Source organism: Diceros bicornis, chromosome 29, assembly GCF_020826845.1.
Source record: "Diceros bicornis minor isolate mBicDic1 chromosome 29, mDicBic1.mat.cur, whole genome shotgun sequence".
Taxonomy (NCBI): domain Eukaryota; kingdom Metazoa; phylum Chordata; class Mammalia; order Perissodactyla; family Rhinocerotidae; genus Diceros; species Diceros bicornis.
The window spans coordinates 16,424,393-16,450,955 of record NC_080768.1 but is presented as its reverse complement, the minus strand read 5'-3'; the positions used below and the strand labels follow the sequence as shown (position 1 = coordinate 16,450,955).

At 42.8% G+C, this 26,563-nt stretch overlaps 1 protein-coding gene across 2 annotated transcripts in view; it reads left to right on the top strand.

Moving 5' to 3' along the window:
- Nucleotides 1–21,001, top strand: part of ACSL1 (acyl-CoA synthetase long chain family member 1) — a 64,702-nt gene extending 43,701 nt beyond the window's left edge. The window contains exons 6-21 of one of the 2 annotated variants that reach the window (XM_058524983.1): nucleotides 974–1,073; nucleotides 1,293–1,471; nucleotides 2,676–2,708; nucleotides 2,863–2,914; nucleotides 3,435–3,508; nucleotides 6,602–6,679; nucleotides 8,454–8,588; nucleotides 10,235–10,369; nucleotides 11,007–11,102; nucleotides 12,032–12,104; nucleotides 13,925–14,013; nucleotides 14,977–15,093; nucleotides 16,682–16,825; nucleotides 18,187–18,288; nucleotides 18,397–18,468; nucleotides 19,320–21,001. In XM_058524983.1, the coding sequence (XP_058380966.1) occupies nucleotides 974–1,073; nucleotides 1,293–1,471; nucleotides 2,676–2,708; nucleotides 2,863–2,914; nucleotides 3,435–3,508; nucleotides 6,602–6,679; nucleotides 8,454–8,588; nucleotides 10,235–10,369; nucleotides 11,007–11,102; nucleotides 12,032–12,104; nucleotides 13,925–14,013; nucleotides 14,977–15,093; nucleotides 16,682–16,825; nucleotides 18,187–18,288; nucleotides 18,397–18,468; nucleotides 19,320–19,460 (1,620 nt within the window). In that variant the 3' untranslated portion in view covers nucleotides 19,461–21,001. Of the gene's footprint in view, nucleotides 1–973; nucleotides 1,074–1,292; nucleotides 1,472–2,675; nucleotides 2,709–2,862; nucleotides 2,915–3,434; nucleotides 3,509–6,465; nucleotides 6,544–6,601; nucleotides 6,680–8,453; nucleotides 8,589–10,234; nucleotides 10,370–11,006; nucleotides 11,103–12,031; nucleotides 12,105–13,924; nucleotides 14,014–14,976; nucleotides 15,094–16,681; nucleotides 16,826–18,186; nucleotides 18,289–18,396; nucleotides 18,469–19,319 lie in introns of both variants that reach the window. The other variant, XM_058524982.1, reaches the window with a different exon arrangement.
- Nucleotides 21,002–26,563: the final 5,562 nt, after the last annotated feature.

Genomic DNA, 26,563 nt, shown 5'->3' with positions numbered 1-26,563 from the left:
GACCTGACCTCCACTTTGGTAATTTGAAATCGGTTCCAGGAAAAAAAAAGGAGGGAAATCAGTTCCAGGCCAAGTGAATATGGGTGGATTGTGCTCCCTTCCCACGGCAGCTGTGCCTTTTTCTGTGCCCTGTCAGAGTTCTGCAGGAGATTTGTGAACTGCAGCTGGAGATAATGGGTGCCACTGAGGATTATAGTTGAAAGGGTGAGCTTGCCCCATTTGCCTTGTAGGCAGATCCGTTACTACGTGGCTGATGAGTTTAGAGATAAGATGACCAGTTACGATATCACTTCTTTCCTTCATCACTTTTCTGGGGAGATTTTGCCAGAACAATTTTCCTGTTAGATCAGTGTGTCTCTCCTTCCCTTATTCCCAGGCCCTCCTGCACACTGCTGCCAGATCGAGCTTCCTCAGACCCTGCAGTCACTGTTTAGCTGAGAAACCCTCCGTGGCTGTGCGTGGCTTGAGGAATAGAGCCAGGCTCCTCTAGCCACAGGCTTGCTCCCTCCCACCTCTCCAGCCTTGCCATTCCCTGCTGGAACCTCCATGCCAGCCAGATTGCTCCCTCACCTCCTCCGTGCTTTCAGTTGTGCAGTCATTGCTGTGCAAGTCTCCTTGCCTTTCTCTCCATCTGTCCAAATTGTGCTTCTCCTGCAAGGGGCAATCTCAGTTACGTCCCCCACAAAGGTGGCCCATCGTGGGCTCTCTCGTCTCTGAGTCAGTCACTCTCTTGTATTGTTAATTATGTTTTTGCATATTTGCCTCAATTCTTCAGGCAAATTGCACTTTCCATTTAAGAAGGGAGCAAGTGTTTGTCCTCATTATGAATCCCTCCTGGTGCCGGTCACATAGTAATAGATACACAAATGTTAAGTTTGCTGCATCCAGTGTCTCCACCTTAGAGGATCGTTCTCCTTGGAGTGGTTCCGTGATGACATCTTGTTCTCTCTCCCCGACTTTCCTCTTTGTTTAGTGGGTCATCATTGAACAGGGATGCTTTGCGTATTCAATGGTGATTGTCCCCCTCTATGATACCCTGGGAACCGAAGCAATCACCTACATAGTCAACAAAGGTATGTCCGCGTCTTTGGGGGGATGTTGGCCTAGTTATTGGTTAGAGTCAATGACTTTATGTTTGCTTATATTTGATTTGATGGGGATTTTATATTTAAATGCACATCTACCTTTCTATTCAAAGAATGTAGTCCTTAAAATAACCTGGTGTCAGATCTCCTACAGTCAAGCTTTTAATATCCAGGAGCTTCTTCCTCATTGTATCTCTTCATTTCCAGCTGATCTCTTGCTGGTTTTTGTTGACAAGCCAGATAAGGCCAACCTCTTATTAGAAGGTGTCGAAAATAAGTTAACACCAGGCCTTAAAATCATAGTTCTCATGGACTCCTATGGCGTTGATCTGTTGGAACGAGGCAAGAAGTGTGGGGTGGAGATCATCAGCATGAAGGCCATGGAGGTGAGTCATTCTGCCCTGCCCACCTCTCCGGGCGGTTTCCCTGAGGTCATTTTGGCTCAAATGTGGTATCCCGTGTGACTATGCAGTCCCAGCTGTGGCCCGTTGTCTCAGCAACCCGTAAAAGATATAGAGCAGAAATTCCTGTCTCATGACTGGGAAGAGGAATTCTACATGCATGCCCAGTGTTAATCCATCTCATCGTGCAGGAAGTGCTCTCATAGAGTGAGTGGCAGCGCCACATTTATTCTGGAGCACTGACAAGCCACGCCAATAAATGCTGGAGATGTGATTTTCATATTCAGGGGGAGATTTAAGTTTGTTCGTCCTCTTTAGGCTTTGATGGCTTCTACTTACTGATTCCTCTGTAAAATGGAGCCGGATAGAGAAATCAGCCTCATTATTCTTTTGCCCAGGTTGCTTTTGTAGAGTCCTGGTGAATTTCCGGCATGGATGTTTGATTTGGTTTATTTTCATATTAAATCTCTTAAGAGTCACGTTAATCACCACTTTGAAGTTAAAAACCATTCTAGGAAACTGAGTGTGGTCCGTATTTAAATGGGTTGTGTGACATCAGATCATCTAAGAAGCTGATTCCCTCAGTTGGACGTGGATTAGAATTCAATCCAAAGGAGCTGGCAAGAGGAGGCTCTTTTTTTTACACATCATAGTAATAGGAAGTCATAGGTATTTCGAGTAAGTCATTCTCTTTCTGAAAATGTTGTAAATGTTTTCCTGGAACTGTTATAAATAGGTTTTGTGTGTGTGTGTGTGTGTGTGTGTGTGTGTGTGAGGAAAACTGGCTGTGAGCTAACATCTGTTGCCAATCCTCCTCTTTTTGCTGAGGAAGATTAGCTCTGAGCTAACATCTGTGCCCATCTTCCCCCACTTTGTATATGGGACACCACCACAGCATGGCTTGATGAGTGGTGGGTAGGTCCGCACCTGGGATCAAAACCTGTGAACTTCTGGCCACCAAAGCATATATAAGAGAGAAGACAACTGGAAAATGGCTTCTTAGAACAATGGATAAATATTTCGGTTCAGGTTAATTATAATTGCCATAGTTTATTTAATTTGAAATTTATGTTGTCTTTGAGCTATGAGTGAATCCCACAGTAAAGTCAGCTTGAAGTGACTTGATGTGACCTTACTCTTTACATTTAGAAAATTTTTTCATTTGAGACTTTTTTCTCTTCTAATTAAGGACTTGGGAAGAGCCAACAGACAGAAGCCCAAGGTAAGAATACTGTGTCAGACCCTGCCCCAGCCCTCTGTGTAGTTTCCAGTATCTAGTCATTTCGGAGACAAATAGAAATCTTAGGTGATGTCTGATGGCTTAGAGTTTTCTTTTCTATTCTGATTTATACCGTCTTTTTTTTAATGTGCTGTAGCCTCCAGCCCCTGAAGATCTTGCGGTAATCTGTTTCACAAGTGGAACTACAGGTAAGTTTTGAAATGGAATAGCTTCTAAGTGGTATCTGGAAGTGTATACTCCCTGCCCCTTTTTGGGTGACTTATTTGAACCATAGATGGACAGAGAGCAGAAGAGACAGAAATGGTTCAAGCGCTGTCTTCTTGTCACTCTATAAGACATTCTCAGAATCTGAGAGTGCCATGTATTTCCTCGAACATTTATTGAAGGCAACGGTGGATTCATCCATCTTCCTGGGGCAAACTATATCAGTGGTTTCCAGAAATAAAATTCCTGGTTTTTCTTCTCTTATTGCTACACACACGTACTCTAAAACTTGCCCATGTTAAAACAGATTGTTTAAGATAATAGGTTTCATTTAAAGGATTGCAGGTTGCTCAGGAATTTACTGTTACTCAACATTTGGCATTCATGGGTGTACCTAACGTGGGAGGCATTTGAGGCCCTAATTATACAGGGTTTCTGGGCTTTGCTAATTTCTGTCACTCTTAGATGTCCTCTAACTTTGTTCCGCTCATGTGTGTTCCTCAGGCTACCCCAAAGGAGCAATGATCACTCATCGAAATGTAGTGAGCGACTGTTCAGGTTTTGTGAAAATGACAGAGGTAAACTTTTGGGATATTGTCATTTTTCTTCATATTTATTGGCTAGCATTAGGCCTCAAGAATGAAAGTGCTAAAGGCAGCATTAGGTCCATGCTGTATTTGGAACACTTCCTGAGATATAGATAAAGTCTGAACTTTTATACAATCTAAGATCAGCTTCTCTCAAATAGTTTTCATTGTGGACTAATCTCTCTTGCCTATGACCATTAAGGTGAATTGACAGAATTTTTTTTAAAATAATATTTTATTTTAAATATTATATATTTAATATATTAATATAATATTATAAAATAACTTTTATATAGTAAAAGTATATTTGGATACCACCCTATAAATGTTTCCAGGAAAAAACAGAAGAAATGACTCTCTTGTGCTTTTACCTACTGTTCCAGTGTGGGAAAAATAATTTCTTTAAGATAACAATGAAATATTAAATGCTGCTGAAGGTTTTTGAATTATTATTATTTTTTATGGTCGATTTGACTTCCATTTTATGAGGATTAAGGTCTTGAACTTCCGTGGATTTCCTGTAATCTTAAAGTTTGCTATCCACGTGTCTTAGTCTGCTTAGGCTACCAAAACAAAATAACACAGACTGAGTGGCTTAAGCAACAGACATTTATTTTCTCACAGTTCTGGAGGCTAGAAGTCCATGATCAAGGGGCCGGCAAATTCATTTTCTGGTGAGGGCTCTCTTCCTGGCTTGTAGACAGCTGCCTTCTCACTATGCCTCACATGGCCTTCGCTCTGTGTGCACATGGAAAATGAGAGAGAGGCTTCTGGTGTCTCTTCCTCTTCTTACAAGGACACCAGCCCTAGTGGATCAGGGCCCCACCCTTATGACATGAAATAACCTCCCTAAAGGCCCTGTCTCCAAATACAGACACATTGGGTTAAGGCTTCAACATATGAATTTTGAGGGCGACATAATTCAATCCATAACACCAAGGGTATATTTCAAACTCGCCCTTTAAAAAGGTACTTATTGAACAATATAAAGCCTTTCCCTCATACCCTTTGTACATTTTACATAATTTGCTTTTGTAGTCTCTGGAAGGATTCTATAGGCCCTAATTTTTGTGGCAGGAGCCTCTGCTTAATGGTTTTAGAGACTCGGCATCTTTGGTGGCTGCAGAAGGTCAATCTCACTTTTACTTATACTCACCCTTTCTTAGTGCCAAATACCTATTTTGGTATATACTTTCTAAACAGAATTCAACATTTAGTAGCAAAGCGAAATTTTAATTCGCTAATTGGCCTTCACAGAAAACTTCAAATGCATTAGCACCACACTGAGGCAAACAATTACAAAACTATGTTGAAAATTAATTATCAGGGACATTTGCAACTTTGTAAAACTTTTAATCATGCTAATGCACATTATTTTTGGTACTAAATCAGAAAATTGAAAAGTATGGATATTACTGAGTCTGTTTCTCATGATGTTAAGAGTTTCCTACTGAGAAGTAGGAAACTAGTTTGGATGCAGATCACACTTGAATAAGATTAATCTGAGATTACAGCGTGTTCAGGCTACCTCACGTGCTTCCGGGGCTACTGTGTTTGCTCAGGACTTTCACCTGTTATCACAGTATTAGGAAGGATGGCCCAGCTTTGGGGAAGGGAAGGGCATGGCTCAGAAGTGGGTGCATGCCCCCTGAGGCAGCTGGACAGCACCTTCATTTCTGTGTCTGTGTGGCAGCGGCTGCTGTTGGCAGCCCTGGTTTTGGCCTGAATTCTTTGTATTAATAACGTGAACATTCCAGGCAAAGCCTCACTCGCCTGGCCCTACATAAAGCCCGTTTGTAGCCATGGAATGGAAACCAGATGTCCAACCTTAATCTAGATGCAGGCCTATCATGATCAGCATTTCATAGGAGAACAAATCCCCTGGTGCCAGATTAGAGCTTGCGTTAAGCAAATTGGGATATTTATCGTGGGGTAAAGTAGAGCTTTAAGGTAAAGGTGTTGATCAAAATACGATACTCAAGATGTGCTTATACCATAAATAGAAGGAGCTTAGAAATCCAGTTTCTCTTATCCTCTCTCTAACTTTCCTTTTATAACATAATATGCTTTCTTATGTTGGAATGAGTCTTATATTTCTTACCTTAAGGTGAAATTGGAGCTTGCTTGAGATAAGAGAAACACTAAAATATTAGAGCATATGATCCCTTAACCTCCCAATTTGGGCAAAATTTTTATTATTTCTTTATTTGGTGAGGATGATTGGCCCTGAGCTACCATCTGTTGCTAATGCCCCTCTTTTTGCTTGAGGAAGATTGGCCCTGAGCTAACATCTCTGCCAGTTTTCCTCTATTTTGTATGTGAGTTGCTGCCACAGCATGGCTTGATGAATGGTGCAGGGCCGTGTCCAGGATCTGAACCTGTGAACCCAGGCCGCTGAAGCTGAGTGCGCTGAACTTAACCACTATGCGACCAGGCCAGACCCTGGGCAAAATTCTTATTCTTATTTTTTTTGGTGAGGAAGATTAGCCCTGAGCTGACATCCACTGCCAATCTTCTTCTTTTTTCGCTTGAGGAAGACTAGCCCTGCACTAACAGCCGTGCCAGTCTTCCTCTACTTTGTATGTGGGACACCTCCACAGCATGGCTGACAAGTGGAGTAGTTCCGCACCGGGGATCCGAACGCATGAACCCAGGCCACCATAGTGTGAAGGCATGGAACTTTAACCACTCAGCCCCTGGGCTGGCCCCCAAAATTTTTATTATTTTGACTAAAGTCTTGAATGGATTTCCTTTGTCATTCAAAATGACTTCCACTCTATTTGAATAATTAAAGTATGACTTTTCATTTCATTCCTTGGTGAGAAATAATTGCAGATCATAAGCAAATCTTTTTCTTCTTAGTGTTGAGGTATTATATGCTCTGAAATAAAATGGGAAATTACTGGTAATCTTAATGCTTTTCTGCCTTGCTGGTTCTTTGCTTACAGACTGCCTTCATGCCTTCCCCAGATGACACTTTGATATCTTTCTTGCCTCTCGCCCATATGTTTGAGAGAGTCGTCGAGGTAGGCGTTGAGTTTTATTTTTCTTGTTTGTGTTCTGCCGCGTCATTGTGTTTTACAGAAAGTGATCACCTTGAAGGCCAGTGACACACACATTTCGTTTTTACCACTTGCACACATGTATGAGCAGCTCATGCAGGTAAGTTTGATGTACAGACTGTCATCCCATAGATAATTCTTTGCTCATCCCTATTTTAGGCATGGGACAAATTATTTAAAAGAGGATAAATTTTTTTTCTGGGTCTGGATACTTGAACTTTAATCATTCACTTTAAAATTAGAAGCTCTGGTGGCGTAGCGGTTAAGTGCGCGCACTCTGCTGTGGCGGCCCGGGGTTCGCAGGTTCGGATCCTGGGCGCGCACCAACGCACCGCTTGTCAAGCCATGCTGTGGTGGCATCCCATATAAAGTAGAGGAAGATGGGCACGGATGTTAGCCCAGGGCCAGTCTTCCTCAGCAAAAAAGAGGAGGATTGGCATCAGATGTTAGCTCAGGGCTGATCTTCCTCACAAAAAAAAAAAAAAAATTAGGAGCTCAAACTTTTGAAGGATACAAGTATGGACATAGTTCCAGGAAGATTAACCGTAAAAGTAGAATTTTTATGAAGACCATCATATAAAGCCTCATGAGGCTTCTGCCTCTGTGAGAAGCCTCTGTTTTTTACTGTGCTTGTTCATAATGCACAAGTTGGTTTAAGACTCATTTTTTCACCAATCTTCTGAGTGTCCTTGGAAAAGCAGGATGATCTTTAGCTGACCTTTGCCCGGGCTCCCTGTACACAACTGTGCGACTAATTTAAAAACTAGCCGAGAACAATCTTTTTTCTTCTTGGACAATTTTGGATTGTATCCTTATAGGAAAAACAGTGGGCACCATTCATTCATTTAACAAACATTTGTTGAGCATCAGCCGTACACAAGGCACTATGCTAGGGGTTGGTCACAGCGAGGTGACTGATAGAGAGCGGACCCTTTGGCCACTGCGCTGTAGGATTGGCTTACCCCAAAAGGATCGAGGATCATTGGATCCCATCCTCCATCTGTTACTTCTGCTTCTTGCACACCTCAGGAGATCTTGTGAGTTTATAAAGTGATCTCAAATAAGTTGATGGTGGACCATACGTACCTAACTGTAGTTTTAGAAGTCTGCCTGGGAGGCAGGCCCCACTGAACAAAAACCTCCTGAACGTTAATTTTTACACAATGAACCATGGTGTATCTTTCTCATGGTTTCTGCTTTCAAGCGTAGAATTGTTGGTACTTCCATTGCATTGCCTTTTGAATCTCTTTTTCTTTTTAAAATTTAAAATAGGCAGACTATTTGTCAAGTGCATATGGCTTGCCAGTGCAATTTGCATCAGACCGGAAAAAATTCATGCAATAGGTTATAGCTGAATGGCAAGCCACTCTGGTATTAGATGTCCTCGTGTCTCAACTGCAACATATTCAGTGGCTTTTCAGAAATTTTTAGTTAGATTCAAATACAAGAAAATGAGACTTTAATAAGCTTGGACTACAGGCAGGTAGCCAAGTTTTTGTTTTGAGAGTAAATTAGACGTAAAGTTTCTGGAAGACTAAAAATATTTGAGTTATATAATACCGTGTCATTCATTCAACAGATGTTTATCATGAAGCTAAACTAGCAGAACCTCTGTGATCATCCAAAACAACATACCCTGGTTTCTTACTAGCTCCTTTATCTTCAGGATGATCAAGAGAAATACCAACATTTCATGTAGTACAATGACTGGAGACTGCAAGAACATTTTTTTAAAAGCTCCCTACATTTAGGAACTTTAAGATTTCTGGAAACTGGTCTGAAACGCTAAAACTGAAGCCTTGTGTGTCTACGTGTCTGTTGTGTAAGCCCTGCTGCAATGATACAATGTTGGTGACCTCTGTTTACCTCTCTAGTGTGTAATGCTGTGTCACGGAGCTAAAATAGGGTTTTTCCAAGGAGACATCAGGCTGCTTATGGATGACCTCAAGGCGCTTCAACCCACTATCTTTCCTGTGGTTCCAAGACTGCTGAACCGGATGTTTGACCGAGTAAGTTCAAGCACAGAGCCAGGGACAGAGCGCTGGCCCTTGGTTCCGAAACTTGAGTTTGAATTGGGCTTGGCTGGGTACCTTCTGTGTGACCACGGACAGTCCTCTTGCTCTCCCACAACTGCAGTTTACTCATCTGTAAACCTAGAATACATTTACCTCACAGAGCTGTTGGTAAGGATGATAAGAGAAAACACACATGCAACACTTTGTAAACTGGAAGGCACAATACAAGTGTAAGGTAGGAAGTCATTTCCTTTGTACAATAAACTCTTTGAGCTTCTGTTTTCTGATCTATACAACGGACTGTTACCTCCTCCCCCTGCTGTCTATCGTATAAAGTTCTTAACTGCATCACATGAAAATAATAACTATGAAATGGTTTTATAAATTTTTTTTTAAATTATAAAAAATGGTTTTGTAAATTGGAAAGCTCCATGTACATGTAAAATATTACTTACTTAGCCGCATTAAGAGAAGTGACTAAGCCAAGCCAGGAACTGAGAGGAGGCTAGTCCTCTATGGTGGGCAGTTACAGCATGGACCACACAGCCAGGGCGAGATTGGTGTGTGGCGTGGGCTGTCTCCAAAATGAGTTAGGACTGGACAGTTTTAATGCTCTTTATTTTGAGGCAGGGCTCTGTCATCTATGAGAACCTTCTCGTTTTTTAATGGTTGTTTTAAAAAATCTTTTTTAAACAGCTTTCTTGAGATATAATTCATATACTATACAATTCACACATTTAAAGTGTACAATTCAAAAGTTTTTAGTACATTCACAGAGTTCTGCAACCATCACCATAGTCCACTTTAGAATGTTTTTATTACCTCAAAAAGAAACGCTGGGGGCTGGCCCCATGGCGTAGTTGCTAAGTTTGGCGTGCTCCACTTTGGCCTGGGTTCACGGGTTTGGATCTCGGGTGTGGACCTACACCACTTGTCAGCCATGCTGTGGCAGCAACCTACATATAAAGTAGAGGAAGATTGGCACAGATGTTAGCTCAGGGCTAATCTTCCCCAAGCTAAAAAAAAAAAGGAAACCCTGTACCTACCCTTTAGCTGTCATCCTCCACCCTGCCACCCATCTCCACCCCTAAGCTAAAACTAATCTACTTTCTGAATCTATAGATTTCCCTATTCTGGACTTTTATATGAATGGAATCATGCAATATGTGATCTTTTGTGACTGGATTCTTTCACTTAGCATGTTTTCAAGGTTCATCCGTGTTGTAGCATATATCAGTGCTTCATGCCTTTTAATGGCCAAATAATATTCCACTGTGTGAATATAAAACATTTAATTTATCCATTCATCCATCGATGGGCATTTGGGTTGTTTCCACTTTTTGGCTATTATGAATAATGCTGCTGCTGTGAACATTCGTATATGAGTTTCTGTGTGGACATATATTTTCATTTCTCTTGGGTGTGTACCTAGGAGTGGAATTGCTGGCTCATATGATAACTCTGTGTTTAACTGTTTGAGGAACTGTCAGTCTGTTTTCTAAAGCTGTACCGTATTACATTCCCACCAACAGTGGGTGAGGGTCCCAATTTCTCCACATCTTCACCAACACTTGTTATCTGACTTGTTGATTCTAGTCATCCTAGTGATTGTGAAATATTCTTATTTCTTGACTCGTTAGATCTTTGGACAGGCAAACACCACACTGAAGCGGTGGCTATTGGACTTTGCCTCCAAGAGGAAAGAAGCAGAGCTTCGCAGTTGCATCATTAGAAACAACAGCCTGTGGGATAAACTCATCTTCCACAAAATACAGGTGACAAATAGACTCACAACTGTTACTTATCATTTAAATAATTTGAGTTTCAAAATTTCTGTGGGGGCTCTTCCTTAAAGACAGGTACGAAGGTGAGAGAGAGAACGACACATTTTAATTAATTCGGGCACATTTCTAAAAATTAAGGACAAAGCCATTAGCTAAACCTCAGGATCCAAGATAAATCTGAGCAATATTGTAGCTCTCTAGGGCAGAAAAGGAATCAGCATATCATAGCCTTTCTAATTCTGCATGTCGTTTCACTTTCTGGAAAAAGTACGTCACTCTTGGGAGAATTTTTCAGGCGTGAGTGATAAAGTATGTGGAATAATATTATGTCTAAAAAAATGCCAAAAGTGTGGTAGTGGCCACAAATCCACTACACGCTTGTTCTAATTCCTTAAAATCCCTGCAAGCAGAGGTGTTGGCTTATTTCCATACCTGTGAGAGTGAATGGAATAGTGTCAGGTGTTCCTCTTATGAACGCCTTTGAGTTCCCGGGCGTTGGCGAGCTCTGTGCAGCCTGCAGAGAAGGAGCTGGTTGGTCAGGACGCAGGGTGTCAAGCGGGTATCTTGGCGGAGCCCGCCTACTTCCAGCCATTTGACTCTTGTTCTCTCCCCTCTCCCTGCCTTTAAGTCGAGCCTGGGAGGAAAAGTCAGGTTGATGGTCACGGGAGCCGCGCCTGTGTCTGCCACCGTGCTGACATTCCTGAGGGCAGCGCTCGGCTGTCAGGTGAGTGGGTTCTATTGAGTTCATCGTCTCAGACTTTGTCAGGCCCGAGAATCTTCTTTCCAAAAGTCATTCTTGAGACCGCCCGGTGGCGCAGCGGTTAAGTGCATGCGCTCCGCTGCGGCGGCCCGGGGTTCGCAGGTTCGGATCCCAGGCGGGGACCGATGCACCACTTGTCAAGCCACGCTGTGGCGGCGTCCCATATAAAGTAGAGGAAGATGGGCATGGATTTTAGCCCAGGGCCAATCTTCCTCAGCAAAAAAGAGGAGGATTGGCATCAGATGTTAGCTCAGGGCTGATCTTCCTCACAAGAAAAAAAAAAATCGTTCTTACTCTCCTTGTGTGTTTTATTTTTGTTTGGAAGATCATATTACTCGTAGTTGTTTGGAGAAAGAAGTATATAGATATCTTTGACCCTAGGCAGGAGAATATGTGTTGGTGTCCAGCATTGTGTAGTTTAATCTAGGGTAAGGCACAAAACAGGCTGTAGAGTCAGGCATGAGGGTACGGGAATGGGTCGTAAGTGATAAGCAAACCTGTTTCAGAGGGGGCAGGGGAGGCAGCAGAGACTGAGTGACAAATGGGACATGTGGGGTAGAGCCAGGAGCTGACAGAGCAAGTGCGTTCCTGGGCAGGTCGTGTGTGGGTGACCTGTCATGCCACATCGATGTTCTCCCTCGCCTGTCCGCAAGAAGTTAAGTAGGAAATGAACATGGATGGCTGCTGGTGTTTGGTGTGGGGGTGAAAATGTTTGGGTGCTGTAATAAAGCCTGTTGTAGTATTGAACGAATTTACCAAAGGGAAAATTTGAAAAGAGGTTTCACCATAGTCAGCCATTATTCAGGAATTAGAGGAACTTAGTTACCTGTGCACTTCCAGCAAAGGTGTAACTGCCCCCCCCTCTGATAATGTTTCATCTCTTGGTGACCCAGTTTTACGAAGGCTATGGACAGACCGAGTGCACAGCCGGGTGCTGTCTGACTGTGCCTGGAGACTGGACAGCAGGTACGATTGGTGGGACGCCTTATTGGAATCTCATTATTGGAATTGGGTTAATCATTGATTCGGTCATTAATCAACTTAAACAAGTGCTACGTCTCAAGTGATTAGGCCTTGGGGCAAGCAATCTTGTAAATCAGGGAGCCCTGTGGAACATGTCTCCTGGGGCAGAGTGGCGTGTAATTTTGAGGCTCTGACTGTCAAGCTGGGTGGCACTGGGGACTTACCTAGATCCTGAGGGTGACATCTGAGGATGATGCCCTTTATCAGAGCTTTCCAGTTATTGATTGGGATCTAGTTATTTGCTGGTAAATTTTAATTAAATTTACACTGTGTGCTGTGCTAGGTGTTGAGACTACAGAAAGAAGTAAACACAAGTCCTTTTTCCCAAAAGGAAAAAAAGGAGGACAAACACCAGAATAATTATTGAGCACCTGTCGTGGATGAGGTTCTGTGTTAGGTGCTTACGATGCACATTATGTGTGTTTCATCCCAACAGCATCCCTGTGAGATAAGTCCTGTTACCTCCGAGAGGAAATGATTGATTGTTGGTTAAAAAGCATGTAAATAATGTGTAAGAATTTACATAGCATTATGCTTAGGGACCAGGATTCCAACCTAGGTCTGACTGCAGAACCTCTGTGCTTTCCCCTATCCACACTGGTAGTGTATTCCACACTGTGATAAATAAATTCCTAGACTTATTTGGTGTATTATAAATATGAGTACTATCTGATAAAGTAGATTCTATTAGCTGGCACTATCTAGTAGCATAATTCTGCTGAGATTGGCACTAACAGCATATGAACCTTTTCCGTGATGTTTATTTAATTTTTCTTTTTTTTTTTGTGAGGAAGATCAGCCCTGAGCTAACATCCATGCCAGTCCTCCTCTTTTTTTTTTTTTTTTTGGTTGTTGAGGAAGACTGGCCCTGGGCTATCATCTGTGCCCATCTTCCTCCGCTTTATGTGGGACGCCTGCCACAGCATGGCCTGACAAGTGGTGCGTCGGTGCGCGCCCGGGATCCGAACCCGGGCTGCCAGCAGCGGAGCGCGAGCACTTAACCGCTACGCCACCGGGCGGGCCCTATTTATTTAATTTTTAATCCTTGGTTCCTTACCAGCTAGAGAATTTGGAATAGTGATCTCTTTAAGCTAAAATTATTAAAACATAGGAAGAATTATTTGTGACATTCTAGAAACATACCTAATTTCTGTGATTTTTGTTTTGGGAAAAGAACCCAATCCTAATGCCCTTTGGCAAGACAGATAAGTTAGCTGTGAAAAGAAGCACCCTTCTGTCTTAATAAACTTAAGTATAAAATATGTACATTCATATTAAGGAAGTAAATGTGATATTGATGGGAACCAGTGGTGTGTGAGAGAATAATCAAGGTTTGCCAAAGTGGCATATGTTCTTTCTCCTTATAGAGAGTAGGGACGTTAAGAAGTCTGTATGAGGGAGGGGGGACAAATGATGGGCAGGGGTCATCAGATCGTAGAGGCCAGGTAGAAGTTTTAGAATGCTTGCTTCCAGGTATTTGTAGAAACCCTTAAAATCAGCAGCCAAATTATTTATACTTTGAAAAGTAATTCAGAGCCTCACACTTGAGAAAGGTCCCTAAGAGACTTTTGAATGTTTTTGTCTCTATTCTAGAATGAACTCTCTAAATTAATTTACCAGGGGGAGAGCGGCTAAAATTGCAGGAACCAGAAGTTTATACCAGCTGTTCTTATGATGAGCAGGCTTGTTTGTTATAAAAATAATTTGGCCTAAGGATTTTAGTAGTCGCCTTAGGAATGATCCTTCTTTTATTTGATACACAGGCCACGTTGGTGCCCCAATGCCTTGCTGTATTATAAAACTTGTGGATGTGGAAGAAATGAATTACCTGGCTGCCAAGGGCGAGGGTGAGGTGAGTGGCATCCATCAGTCATTCACCCTCATTGTCATTTCCTCTAATGGCTGCCGTGATGAGGGCAGTGTCATTTCTCAGCACAGTGTCATGGAAAGCCATTGAGCTTGGTGTTATTGGTGATCCTGGAGTCAAACAGGCTTCTTTTTGAAGATACATTTATGTTTTAATTCTCCAGGGGTACTGGGGAGGGGGGCCACTAACACTTGCCTTCTTCTGCCAGACGTCATCGGAACTTGGGCCCAAGAGCGTGCAAAGGCTCCAGTGGCCTGTGCTGGGGCACGGCTCCATCTGCTAATTGCCCTGGATCCATATTAGTAAGCTACTGGCCAGAGGAAGGAGAGCCTAATTACTACAAAGTGATTTCATCCCCTGTGGGGCTTTCTAGCAGCTTTGAGCCAGAACTTAGAACGAGCATTAGCCCTAGAACTTGACTGCAGCTGAGGTCATTAAGAAAGGGAAGCAGGGACATTGGAGGTACCACCAAGATCGAGGTGGGGCTGTGGTAGCTCCTTCTGGATCCTGGAATTCAGGGCTTCTAGCTAAAGATTGGGACACACACACACTTTTCTCTGGAGAAGCCTCAGTAAATGCTATTAACCAATCATCTTTCTTTTTGCCCAGTTTCGTGGAGATATAATTAACACACAGCACTGTATAAGTTTAAGGTGTACAACATAATGGTTTGACTTATATATATTGTGAAGTGATTACCACGATGAGTTTACTTCACATCCATCATCTCTCCTGGATACAAAAAAAAGGAAGAAATGGCTTTATTCCTTGTAATGAGAACTCTTAGGATCTCCTCTCTTAACAACTTTCAAATATACCATACAGCCGTGTCAACTCTAGTCATCATACTGTACATTACATCCCTGGTACTTATTTATCTTGTAACTGGAAGTTTTTGTCTTTTGACTGCCTTCACCCAATTCCCACCCCCGATCTTTTCTTGTTCAGATATGTGTGAAAGGGCCAACTGTGTTTCAAGGCTACTTGAAGGACCCAGCAAAAACAGCAGAAGTTCTGGATAAAGATGGCTGGTTACACACAGGGGACATTGGAAAATGGTTACCAGTAAGTGGTCACCTCCCCTGTTCACAAATAGTTTTGTTCCACTGTCAGGAAGAAATATCCTGCTTGCTGGGCGGCAGCCATGTTGTAGTGGCACCCTAACTTTTTTCTCCTTGCTGAGTGGTATGCTGCAGACGCTTCCATTGCCTGCAGGGAACAGGTTTATACTCGTAGCATACTTGTGTGGGATTTTCATTTGAACTGTGGCAAATATGTTTTGGTTTGATGCTTGACATCAATTCTGGTTGCCGCCTCCCATTTGAAATCCAGAGAGACTATGGCTTTTTACATCTCAATGTCGTGCCTTGATGTCAAGGCCTTGGTTAAACGAGGTACGGGGGACATCGCTAGACTGCCAGGAATGTATGATGGGCAAGAATTTGTGAACACACATATTGCTTTGGTTTGTCATCTCATTAAAAATAGGATAAGCATTTCACAGATTAGGCCAACTCCTTTGAATTTAGTCTCAGAACTGTTTACTGTAGAGAAAGACCAGAGTCCGTCCTAGGAGTGGGAGGCTTGTAAAAGAAGCCCTACCCATAGGCTTGACCAATTTTGCTTGCTGTGCTGACAACCCTTGCTTTTTCTAAGTTATTACTGTGTTTAACTGCAAGCACTAAAACGGCTAATGTAATTTTTATTATTGTATATTGTTCGATTCTTACAGATTTAAGGTGCTTAATACTCTGAAATTTTTATTGATTTGAAAAATGCCCCACCAAATTAATTTCAATTTCAGAGTACCCAAGCTATTTAGAAATAAATTAAGTCCCTCTTTCCAGGTTCAAGAGGGATTAAGTGTCAGTTCTGATTCTGGCTCTGGCTCTAACGAACGCATCTCATAATCTCTCTGGACCACCTTCTGCTCCTTTTGAAAATGGAGGAGAACTGATGTGGAGTGAGAGAACCCTAGAACTTTCCAACTGATGACTTTTGGAAGCATGAGAGTGACCCTGGGGTGGGGATGGGTTGAAAGTCGGGCTGAGGGGAGTGGTTACCAGAGGTGGGCACTCTGACATTTGGCTCCTCTGCTCCAGAGAGTCTAGTATCCCCACAGTTATTATGTGGGGCGATCGACTGAGCCTACCCTCCCACCCCAGCCCTGAAACAATGATAAAGGGAACTGAACTTCTGCCTTTGTGTAGTAAACATTTACTGAGCCCTCACTCTGCAGAGCACTGGGGGAGGATGAGTCTGTGTCTCTGCTCTCAAGGAACTTGACTGAGTAGGATAGGCAGATATGTATGTTCCTAAATCAGATATGAGACTAACGAAGCTTGCAAATGAAGGTAGCAAATGAGCTTGCAAACGAGCACTGCTCGTTGGCTGACAAGGGTGAAGTGGAGTGACCGTGGGCTCTGGAGTCCCTTCTCTATATCTCTACCTGGCTCACTGGCCTTGAGCAAGTTACTTAATCTCTCTCAGCCTTAGTTTCCCTCCCTGTAAAATGGGTTAATAACTGAGCCCTGCAGAATGTTGTTAGGATAAAAGGATAGTGCATATCAAATGCCCTGTCCTGCTGCGTGGTTGATACTGGGTAGAAACCAGCCATGGACCCACTCACAGCCCCCTCCCCTCTGATAAACAGAATGGTACCTTGAAGATTATCGACAGGAAAAAGCACATATTTAAACTGGCCCAAGGAGAATACATAGCACCTGAAAAGATTGAGAACATCTACATACGGAGTGAACCTGTCGCTCAGGTGTTTGTCCACGGCGAAAGCTTGCAGGTATGTGCTTTGTAAGTGGTGAGCTCTGTTGCACAGGCGGGGCAGGTGCCTAGTCTGCCAGGGGCTTTAAATGGGACGGCAAATTTGCCATGAGTATGAATTGACTTTCACATCTGACATGCTGGATTATTATTGACACGTTACTGGTTTTTGCTGCTTGGCATTTCTTATCCAGAAAAATTTTTTCTGTTTAATTTCTATGTTTTTATTTTAACTAGAGTGATCTGGTATACCAAGCAAAGTTGGATAAAAATACTGGTGAGGGTAGGGTGGGAGAGTAAAAATATGCTTCTAACTTAATTATGAGGGAAAATATGGATATATGGATTATAAGGAAGTTTAGAGTTTTCAAACACATTAAACCCAACTTATTTCTGCTATGCCTCCTAAATCATTTTGAGCATAGTTGTAAGCCAACATATACTTAAAGCTGAAAACCAAGATCAATGTTGCAGTAAAACGTCTGTTTGCCGAAATGTTGGACAGATAGTGGCGAGGAAGAGAATGGGGTCCGGTTTCCTGAAGGTTAATCTTTTTTACAAGTCTTGAGATTTTAAATAATTTTAGAAGAATATTTTCTTATCTTATGAGAGAATACACCTATTTTTCTTTGACCTATAATCTTACCATACCTTTGATATTTATTTAGTTTTATTGTTACTAAATTGTAAAGAATGAGGTGTTGGTGAGTTTTAAAAAGTGAATCTGTATACATTTTCTATTTCTCTTTTTTTGAAGCAAGTATCTGATATCTATCACCTCTTTTGTTTATTTGACCCTGTTTTATAAAAATATATATGTATAGGGGCTGGCCCAGTGGCGTAGCAGTTAAGCTTGTGTGCTCTGCTTTGGCGGCCCGGGGTTTGCAGGTTCAGATCCCAAGCGTGGACCTATGCACTGCTTATCAAGCCATACTGTGGCGGCATCCCACATATGAAATAGAGGAAGATGGACGTGGATGTTAGCCCAGGGCCAATCTTCCTCAGCAAAAAGAGGAGAATTAGCAACGGATGTTAGCTCAGGGCTAATCTTATTCACCAAAAAAAAAAAAAAAGTGTGTGTGTGTATATATATATATACACACAGACAAAAGTGAGTAAAAATTAGGGCTTTTTTAGATTTTGATTCCCAGTGTTTCTTTTAAAACATTTATTGCAAAATTCCTGATGCTGTCTGTATTTTAGAGCCAGGAGTTTTTAACATGGGCCCCGTGGACTCCTGGGACTGGTAAAATGTTCTGAAGAGTGGATCTATAACTTCCATCAGATTCTACCAAGGGTCCACGATGCAGAACAATAACGAACCACTATTTGAGACCATCTGGAACAAGCCATGTAATAACTCATTTGTCTGTGTTAAAGGCATTTCTCATAGCAATTGTGGTACCAGATGCTGAGACACTAGGTGCATGGGCCCAAAAAAAAGGATTTGAAGGATCCTTTGAAGAACTGTGCAGAAACAAGGTGAGGTTCTGATGTATGCTGTCTACCTTCTGTATCTTCACTTTGCATTAGGTGTAAAGGGCAGGGACCTCCAACACAGAAAGTGTCTTATTTTTCTTACTTTATTAGGATATCAAAAAAGCTATCCTAGAAGACATGGTGAGACTTGGGAAGGATGCTGGCCTAAAACCATTTGAACAGGTAAGACTTGCATCAAAGTGCATGAATTCTGGGGCCGGCCCGGTTGCATAGTGGTTAAGTTCACGTGCTCTGCTTTTGTGGCCCAGGGTTCGCAGGTTCGATCTATGGCATAGGCGCAGACCTATGCCCCGCTCATCAAGCCATGTGTAGTGGCGTCTCACATACAAAGTAGAGGAAGTGAGCACAGGTGTTAGCTCAGGGCTAATCCTCCTCAAGCAAAAAAGAAAAAAGAGGATTGGCAACAGATGTTAGCTCAGAGCCAGTCTTCCTCGAAAAAAAACAAAACAAAACAAAAAAGTGCATGAATGGGCATAAAAGAAGTTTTGGATTTGAATACTTTTTTATGAATAGATTATAGAAGAGGATGAGATGGCCTAAAGAAATCCTTGAGCTGGGAGCTGGCCTGGTGGTGTAGTGGTTAAGTTCGTGCGCTCCACTGCAGCGGCCCAGGTTTGCAGGTTCGGATCCCAGGCACGGACCTACACACCGCTCATCAAGCCATGCTGTGGCGGTGACCCACATACAATAGAGGAAGATTGGCATAGCTGTTAGTTAGCTGAGGGCCAATCTTCCTCACCAAAAAAAGAAAAAAAAAGAAATCCCCGAGGAATGAATAATGGAGTGGTTTGGCCGGGATAGGGATTTCTTTAATCAAGGTTATGAATTCTCCTGTCCTGGAGGTCAGGATACAATCCTGAATTGTATCCTAAGAACAGGCCACCACCCTTGGTGGTGAGAGAAAGGATTGGATCACCCATAAGAGTCTTTATCCCTTTCAGTGCCTTAAGTGCTTTTTAGACTCAGGTTGCCTCTGTCCTCTTTCCTCCCTTAATAGCCTTGTTCATTTGCAGGTCAAAGGCATTACTCTTCACCCTGAATTATTTTCTGTGGACAACGGCCTTCTGACCCCAACAATGAAGGCTAAAAGGGTAGAGCTTCGGAATTATTTCAGGTCACAGATAGATGAACTTTATTCCACCATCAAAGTTTAGGATGAGGAAGGAAGCTCCGAAGAAACCACACCCCTTCCCACTCTTCTCCTGATGGCCTTCACCTTGGTAATCTTGAAGACGGCAAGCCTAGGGAAGGGAATGTCCATATTTGACTTATGCATTGGGGGGTTCACGTCACAGGAATCTTAGAGGAGATGGAACACTGCCTTACAGCCACCTCGTGTTGCACACCATGTTTATGGTGATACACAATTTCCAAAACGAGCCTTAAAAATTGTAAAGAGGAAACTATAAATGTGCTAAGTTATTCTCGACTTGCTCAGTTAAAAAGGGGGGTGTGAAAACTTCTGTCTCCCTGTGTTTCTAGCCAAGGGATTAGGACTTTGCTATTTCTGACATGTCTGCTGCTTGCTGAAAATTCTGCAGTTGTCTGCTGCTCTGAAGAGTACAGTGCACTGGAGGGACACTGTCCCTTAAAAAGAATTGTCCCAGCTGGAGAACGTCACAAGTGGACCAGAGATTTGTTTTCAATCCCTGCCACCTTGCCTTCCCCATCCCATATGCACTCTCACAACCCTTCTGATTAAGGGTTATGAAACCCATGACCTTCTCCACAGTCTCCTATTGTTCCTTTGGCGCAGAAGGTTCCCAGTGAAGCGAAGGACAGACCCAACTCAGAACGGTGCAGATATTGAGTCTCAGATGAATGGCCTCTCACCAGAGGGAATGGATTCTGACACCCAATAGAGCAGAATGCTCTCGGACCCTCTTCTCCAGACTCGGTTCCCTCCCTCCATCCCTTCCCAGGGGTTATTAAAAATATCTGCCTTAGACTCTACAGTGAAGACAAGCATTTCAAGAAGGAAATAATTACCCGAATCAGCCATGCTCAACTGTGATGCCTAAATAACAGTCCACTTTATCTTCACTGAACCAGTCAATCTTTGTGATGGCTAACAGATTTTTAATGTGGTTTTCATATCAAAAGATCATGTTGTGATTAACTGGCTTTTTTCCCCAGAATAAACTCTCAGGCAAGGCATGTCTTTAAAAATATTAAGGGAATGGATATACTTGGGTACTTATTGAAATGGACAGTAATAAACAAATACTCTTCTATCATAATGCTACCTGATTTCTGTGAAACGTATTTGACAAGCCAAAATTCTAGGGTGTAGAAATCTGGAAAACTCGTTTCCTGGGATTAACTTCCCCAGAGATTTTTTTTTTTTTTTAAAGTTAATTTGGGAAATTAGCAGCATTTCACTTTACTGCAAGTCTTTGCCACATGTGACTGAATTAAGTTGTCATTTGTATATTTAAAGCAATTGTTTTTGGATATGTGAGAGTATATGTATTATAGAAGCACAACAGGGTTTGCACTAAAGAATTGTGGTTGTAATAACACTATTTGGTAGCCTAACTTCATATGTGTATTCTTAATTGCACAAAAAGTCAATAATTTGTCACATTGGGGTTTTGAATGTTTGCTTTAAGTGTTGGCTATTTCTATGTTTTATAAACCAAAACAATTTCCCAAAACAATGAAGGAAACCAAAATAAATCTTGCTGCATTTCAAGTGAGCGCAGCCTCTGTTTTCATGTCGGGTGTAATATTCGGGACAGCCTTTGATGTACAGAAGCAAAGAGCAGGAATGGCCCTCGCTCACGCCCCTCCCAATTGCCTCCTCCCTCTCAGGTCTTCCTCCTCTAACACCTTCATCCTGACACCTACAGATGCTGATCTGGGGCCTCTGTCCAGGTTCTCTGGGAACAGTCCTACTGTGTTGTGGAGAAGAAGATCATGGTGTGGATAATATGGATATTCTTTAAAAGGCAAAAACTTTGCTGGAAAACTGCATTTCAGGAGACACTGGTTGTAGTTGGTGGTTCTGAGTGGATTCAACTCTGCTGTATTTTAGTAATTCTCTTATTAGACAACTGTTCTAGAAGATGTCTCATTTATAGCAGCCAACTTTCTTTTTTTTTTCCTCTACCTCTACCCTACACTATCATTCCAAAGATTTTCTTTTCCATAGGTGTTAACTTCAATTTCTTATGTGGCCTGTTGTGTTTCAATGTCTTCCTCCCTCTGTCCCTTAAATCTCGTGTTGGGTGTGAGGACATTTGATTTCTTTCTCTAAAACCCGAGCCCTATGCATGTATCTCTGCTAAGTTTTCTAGGCCATTCTGCCTTTTCATTTTAGTTCTCAAGGTCCTTGTCTTATCTCGTCTTACCTTCCTCTTCTTTTCTTAAGAGTAGGTATTACCTTTCTTTCCCTCCCATAGCATGGGACACTGGGCTTAGGAACTAGTAGGTGTTCATTAAATACATCTTTTTTGAACACTGACCTGAAATTTTGAACAAAGCCCTTCTTGCAATGAGGTTGATAGAAACACTGGGGGTTTTTTTCTTTTTTTTTTTAATTGTGGAAAATACACATGAAATTTACCATCTTAACCTTTTTTTTTTTTTTTTTTGGTGAGGAAGATTCACCCTGAGCTAACATCCATTGCCAATCTTCCTCTTTTTTTAGCCCTGAGCTAACATCTGTGCCAGTCTTCCTCCATTTTGTATGTGGGATGCCTCCACAACATGGCTGATGAGTGGAGTAGGTCTGCGCCCGGGATCTGAACCCACAAACCCCAAACTGCCGAAGCAGAACACACAGAACTTTAACCACTGAGCCATGGGGCTGGCCCCCTGTCTTAACCATTTTTAAGTGAACAGTTCAATGGCATTAAGTATGTTTACTTTGTTGTGCAACCATCACCACCGTCCATCCATAGAACTCTTTTCATCTTGCAAAACTGAAACTCCACCCATTAAACACTCACTCCCATTTTCTCCTCCCCCTGCCACTGGCAGCCACCATTCTACTTTCTGTCTCTGTGAATTTGACTCCTCTAGGGACCTCAAATCAGTGAATCATACAGTATTTGTCCTTTAGTGACTGGCTGATTTCACTTAACATAACGCCCTCAACGTTCATCCATGTTGTAACATGTGTCAGAATTTCCTTCCTTTTTAAGGCTGACTAATATTTTATTGAATATATGTACCATATTTTGTTTATCCATTCATCTGTCAATGGACATTTTTGGATTGTTCCCTCCTTTTACCTCTTGAGAGTAATACCGCTATGAACATGGGTGTGTACAAATATTTGTTTCAGTCTCTGCTTTCAATTATTTTGGGAATACACACCCAGAAGTGGAGTTGCTGATTTCATATGGAAATTCTGTTTTAATTTTTTGAGGAACTGCCATACTGGTTTCTACATCGGCTCTACCATTTTACATTCCCATCAGCAATGCACAAGAGTTCCAATTTCTCCACATCCTCACTATTCCTTGTTGGTTTCTGTTTTTTTGATAATAGCCGTCATAATGGATGTCAAATGGAATCTCATTGCGGTTTTGATTTGCATTTCTCTAGTGATTAGTAAGGTTGAGCATCCTTTCATGTGCTTATTGGTCATTTGTATATCTTCTTTGGAGAAATATTCAAGTCCTTTGCCCATTTTTTAAATCGTTGTTTGGTTTTTTGTTATTGAGCTATAGGAGTCCTTTACGTTTGCTGGATATTAATCCCCAAACACTTTTCAGTTCCTAACTTTCATGGTGCACGGTTTGGGTCAGTGCCTGCTCAACAGCAGTAGATGTATGATGGTTCTCCGTCCCACAAATCAAAACTGCACGTCGAAAGCCCAGTGGTCCCATCTCAAATCCTTCTCTCCAGCCAAAACAGAAAAGAAGTGTGGTTGACTCGGAGTGAGGCAGTCCTTTCTAATGTCCAGGCCCCAGTGTGTGCTAAGCATCTTCCAGTAACTTCCAGTAACTGCCATGAGGGCAGGAGTCTCCCAGTAGAGCCTGAGCTGGGAGGCCCAAGCAGGGAAGAGCCAATCCTCAACAGTAGCCTTGTTGTCCCCTGCGCTTGTCGTGCCCCTCCCTGCAGCTGTGACACACCCTCACTCTATATCTAAACTCTGAAAAACAGTTTGTTTTTAAGTAAATTTGTTATTTTGTAGTTAAATGTTTTTCCCCCACTCTCTATTTTTAGATTATTTGGAATAACAGTAGTAACTAACTGTTGAATATTGCCACCTACTAGGCACTATTCTTAGCAATTTACATAGATGACTCATTTTGCAACCTTTTGAGCCAAATGCTACTATTATTCCTGTTAAAAAACAAAATTCAGGGGCTGGCCCTATGGTGTAGCGGTTAAGTTCGAGTGCTCTGCTTCGGCAGCCCAGGGTTCACAGGTTCAGATCCTGGGCGCAGACCTACACACCGCTTGTCAAGCCATTGCTGTGGAGGCGTCCCACATATAAAATAGAGGAAGATGGGCACAGATGTTAGCCCAGGACCAATCTTCCTCAGCAAAAAGAGGAGGATTGGCAACAGATGTTAGCTCAGGGCTAATCTTCCTCACCAAAATAAAATAAAAAAATAAAATTCAACTGAGTAAATTTTAAAGATCTAATTGGCTTTATTCAACAATTCATGAATCGAGCAGCATCCCATCTGGCAGATAGAAAGGAGCTCCGAAGAGCTGTACAAAGTGAAAGACTTATAGATAGGAGGAGGCAGGACGAGGATGTTACATTAGCAAAGAGTGGATTGTTTCAGGCAAGGTCACCTTCCTTTCAGGGACTGTGGGGGATGGGAGGGGGTCTATCAGGCAGATGACCTCACTGGTGCTGACCAGGTAATTCCAGATTGACTTGTTTAAGACTCCACTCCTGGGAGAAGTTGACATTGTAATTGTTAGGTATTAAGTCTTGGTTTGGTGAAGTAGGCTTAGCACAAGTGACTCCATTTTAGGCTTGTTGTCTTTTTTTATTTTTATTTTTTGTGAGGAGATCAGCCCTGAGCTAACATCTGCCAATCCTCCTCTTTTTGCCGAGGAAAATTGGCCCTGGGTTAACATCTGTGCCCATCTTCCTCCACTTTATATGGGACGCTGCCACAGCATGGCTTGCCAAGCAGTGCGTCGGTGCGCGCCCGGGATCCGAACCAGCAAACCCCAGGCCGCCGCAACGGAGCACGCACACTTAACCACTTGCGCCACCAGGCTGGCCCCATGTTGTCTTGTTTTTAACATTCCCATATTACCGATGAGGAAATTGAAGCACACAAATTGATCAATGTCACACACTCGGACAGAACTGGAGCTAGGCAGTCTGGCTCTAGACACTGAGCTGTCAACCTCATGCTCTGGATGTTTCTTCTTGTCTACCTTTGACAGTGAACTTCCTGATAAAACATGTCATTGGATTACTGCTGGCACCAAGAAACAAGCTTCAGTACAAATGGTTTGATTCCTATCTATTGACTGTTCTTTGTCATAGCAGAGGCTAATACCACTACAAAAAGTTTTATTCTGGTTTTTTTTTTTAATATTTTTATTTTTATTTATTTATTTTTTCCCCCAAAGCCCCAGGAGATAGTTGTATGTCATAGGTGCACATCTTTCTAGTTGCTGTATGTGGGACGCGGCCTCAGCATGGCCGGAGAAGTGGTGCGTCGGTGTGCGCCCGGGATCCGAACCCGGGCTGCCAGCAGCGGAGCGCACGCACTTAACCGCTAAGCCACCGGGCCGGCCCTTATTCTGGTTTTATGGCTCATCAGAAATTAAATAGGGTTGCTCTCTGTGATGTTGGTAACCCCACATCCATCAAGGACCAAAAGTTTGGTAGAAGCAGCCACTCCATTTTAGGAGGAAAATATGTATAAAGCTAGGTCACGGACGTATGGCAGGTTCATGAGATCCCTTAGAAGTGGTCGGAATCATCAACTGCAGAGGTATAATAGCTACGGGTATTATGGATTTGCTATGGGCAGTACGCTATGCTGCGTCTTTACTTACATTCTCATTTAATTCTCCCCAAACCCCCGTTAGGCAGGTAGTGGATTCATAGTTCTATGTTAACCGTCAGCTAAGTGCCCAGCATGGTTCTGTGCTGTGGGGACACAGCAGACTAGATCCTGCCCTGGAGAAGCTCACTTCCTGACGGAGAGAGATGGACCATAAACAAGAAAGCAAATGGACAATTTCCGAGTGTGATGGGTGCTTTGAAGAGAACAATTGATAGAGTACTGGAGAGAGGACCACGAGGGCCTATTGTAGGTGTTGTGGTCAGAGAAGGTCTCTGAGGAGGTGACACTTGGGGTGATAACCTGAAGAAAGAGGAGGAAAGATTTGGGGAAAGAGTTTTCAAAAAGAAGTAATAGTGAGTGCAAAGGCCCTGAGGTGAGGAAGAGCTCGATATAGTCCGAGTACCTAAAGGAAGCTGGTGCCGCCAGGGCAGCATCATTAGCAGGGGAAAGAGTAGGACTGAAAGAAGTGAGAGAAGCAATGGGGTCGACTTACGAGGTCTTGCAGCCCAGAAAGGACTCTGGATTCGACTCTGGGATCAGGAAGAGACCCTTGAAGAGTTTGAGGCAAAGAGTGACATTCTCTGAATTACCCTTTTCCAAGACTACTCCTGGCTGCTGCAGGGGGATCAGAGTAGAAGCAGAGACCAGGTAAGGACAGAGTAGTGTATGATGGCGGCTTAACCGGGTTGGTGGCATGGAGATAGAAGAGAGTAAATTTAAAAGTGGTTGGAGATGGAACCAGTGCTATCCCTGTAGGGGATCAGGAAGAGGGATTGTCAAGGTTTGGGCACAGCTGGGCAGATGGGGGGGCTGCACTTAAGAGCCGGGAAGACTGGGACATTGGTTTCGGAGGAGGGAGCCAAGAGGTTGGATTTGGACAGTTTGTCTTTGAGGTGCCTGCTGCACAACCATGTGATGAGTCTGCAGCTCAGAAGACAGGTCAACTGGAACGTCAATAGCATACAGAAGGTAAAGAAGACTGTATCAGGTAACCTGGGGAGCAGAGGTCCCCAAACAGAGGTCCTCACTATTTGAATGAGAGTTAAAGAGGGAGCCAGCAACGGGGATTGAGAATTACCTGCCGTGGAGGAAGGTGGGAAACCAAGAATGTGGTGTCTCTGAAGCCAGAGAGAGAAGTGTTTCGGAGAAGGTGGGGATCAATATGTCATATGCTGCTGAAAAGTGGAATAAGGTGGTGACAGAGGAGTGTCTGCTGGATTGGGCAATGGTGGCAGCCTTAGCCATAGGTGTTCCAC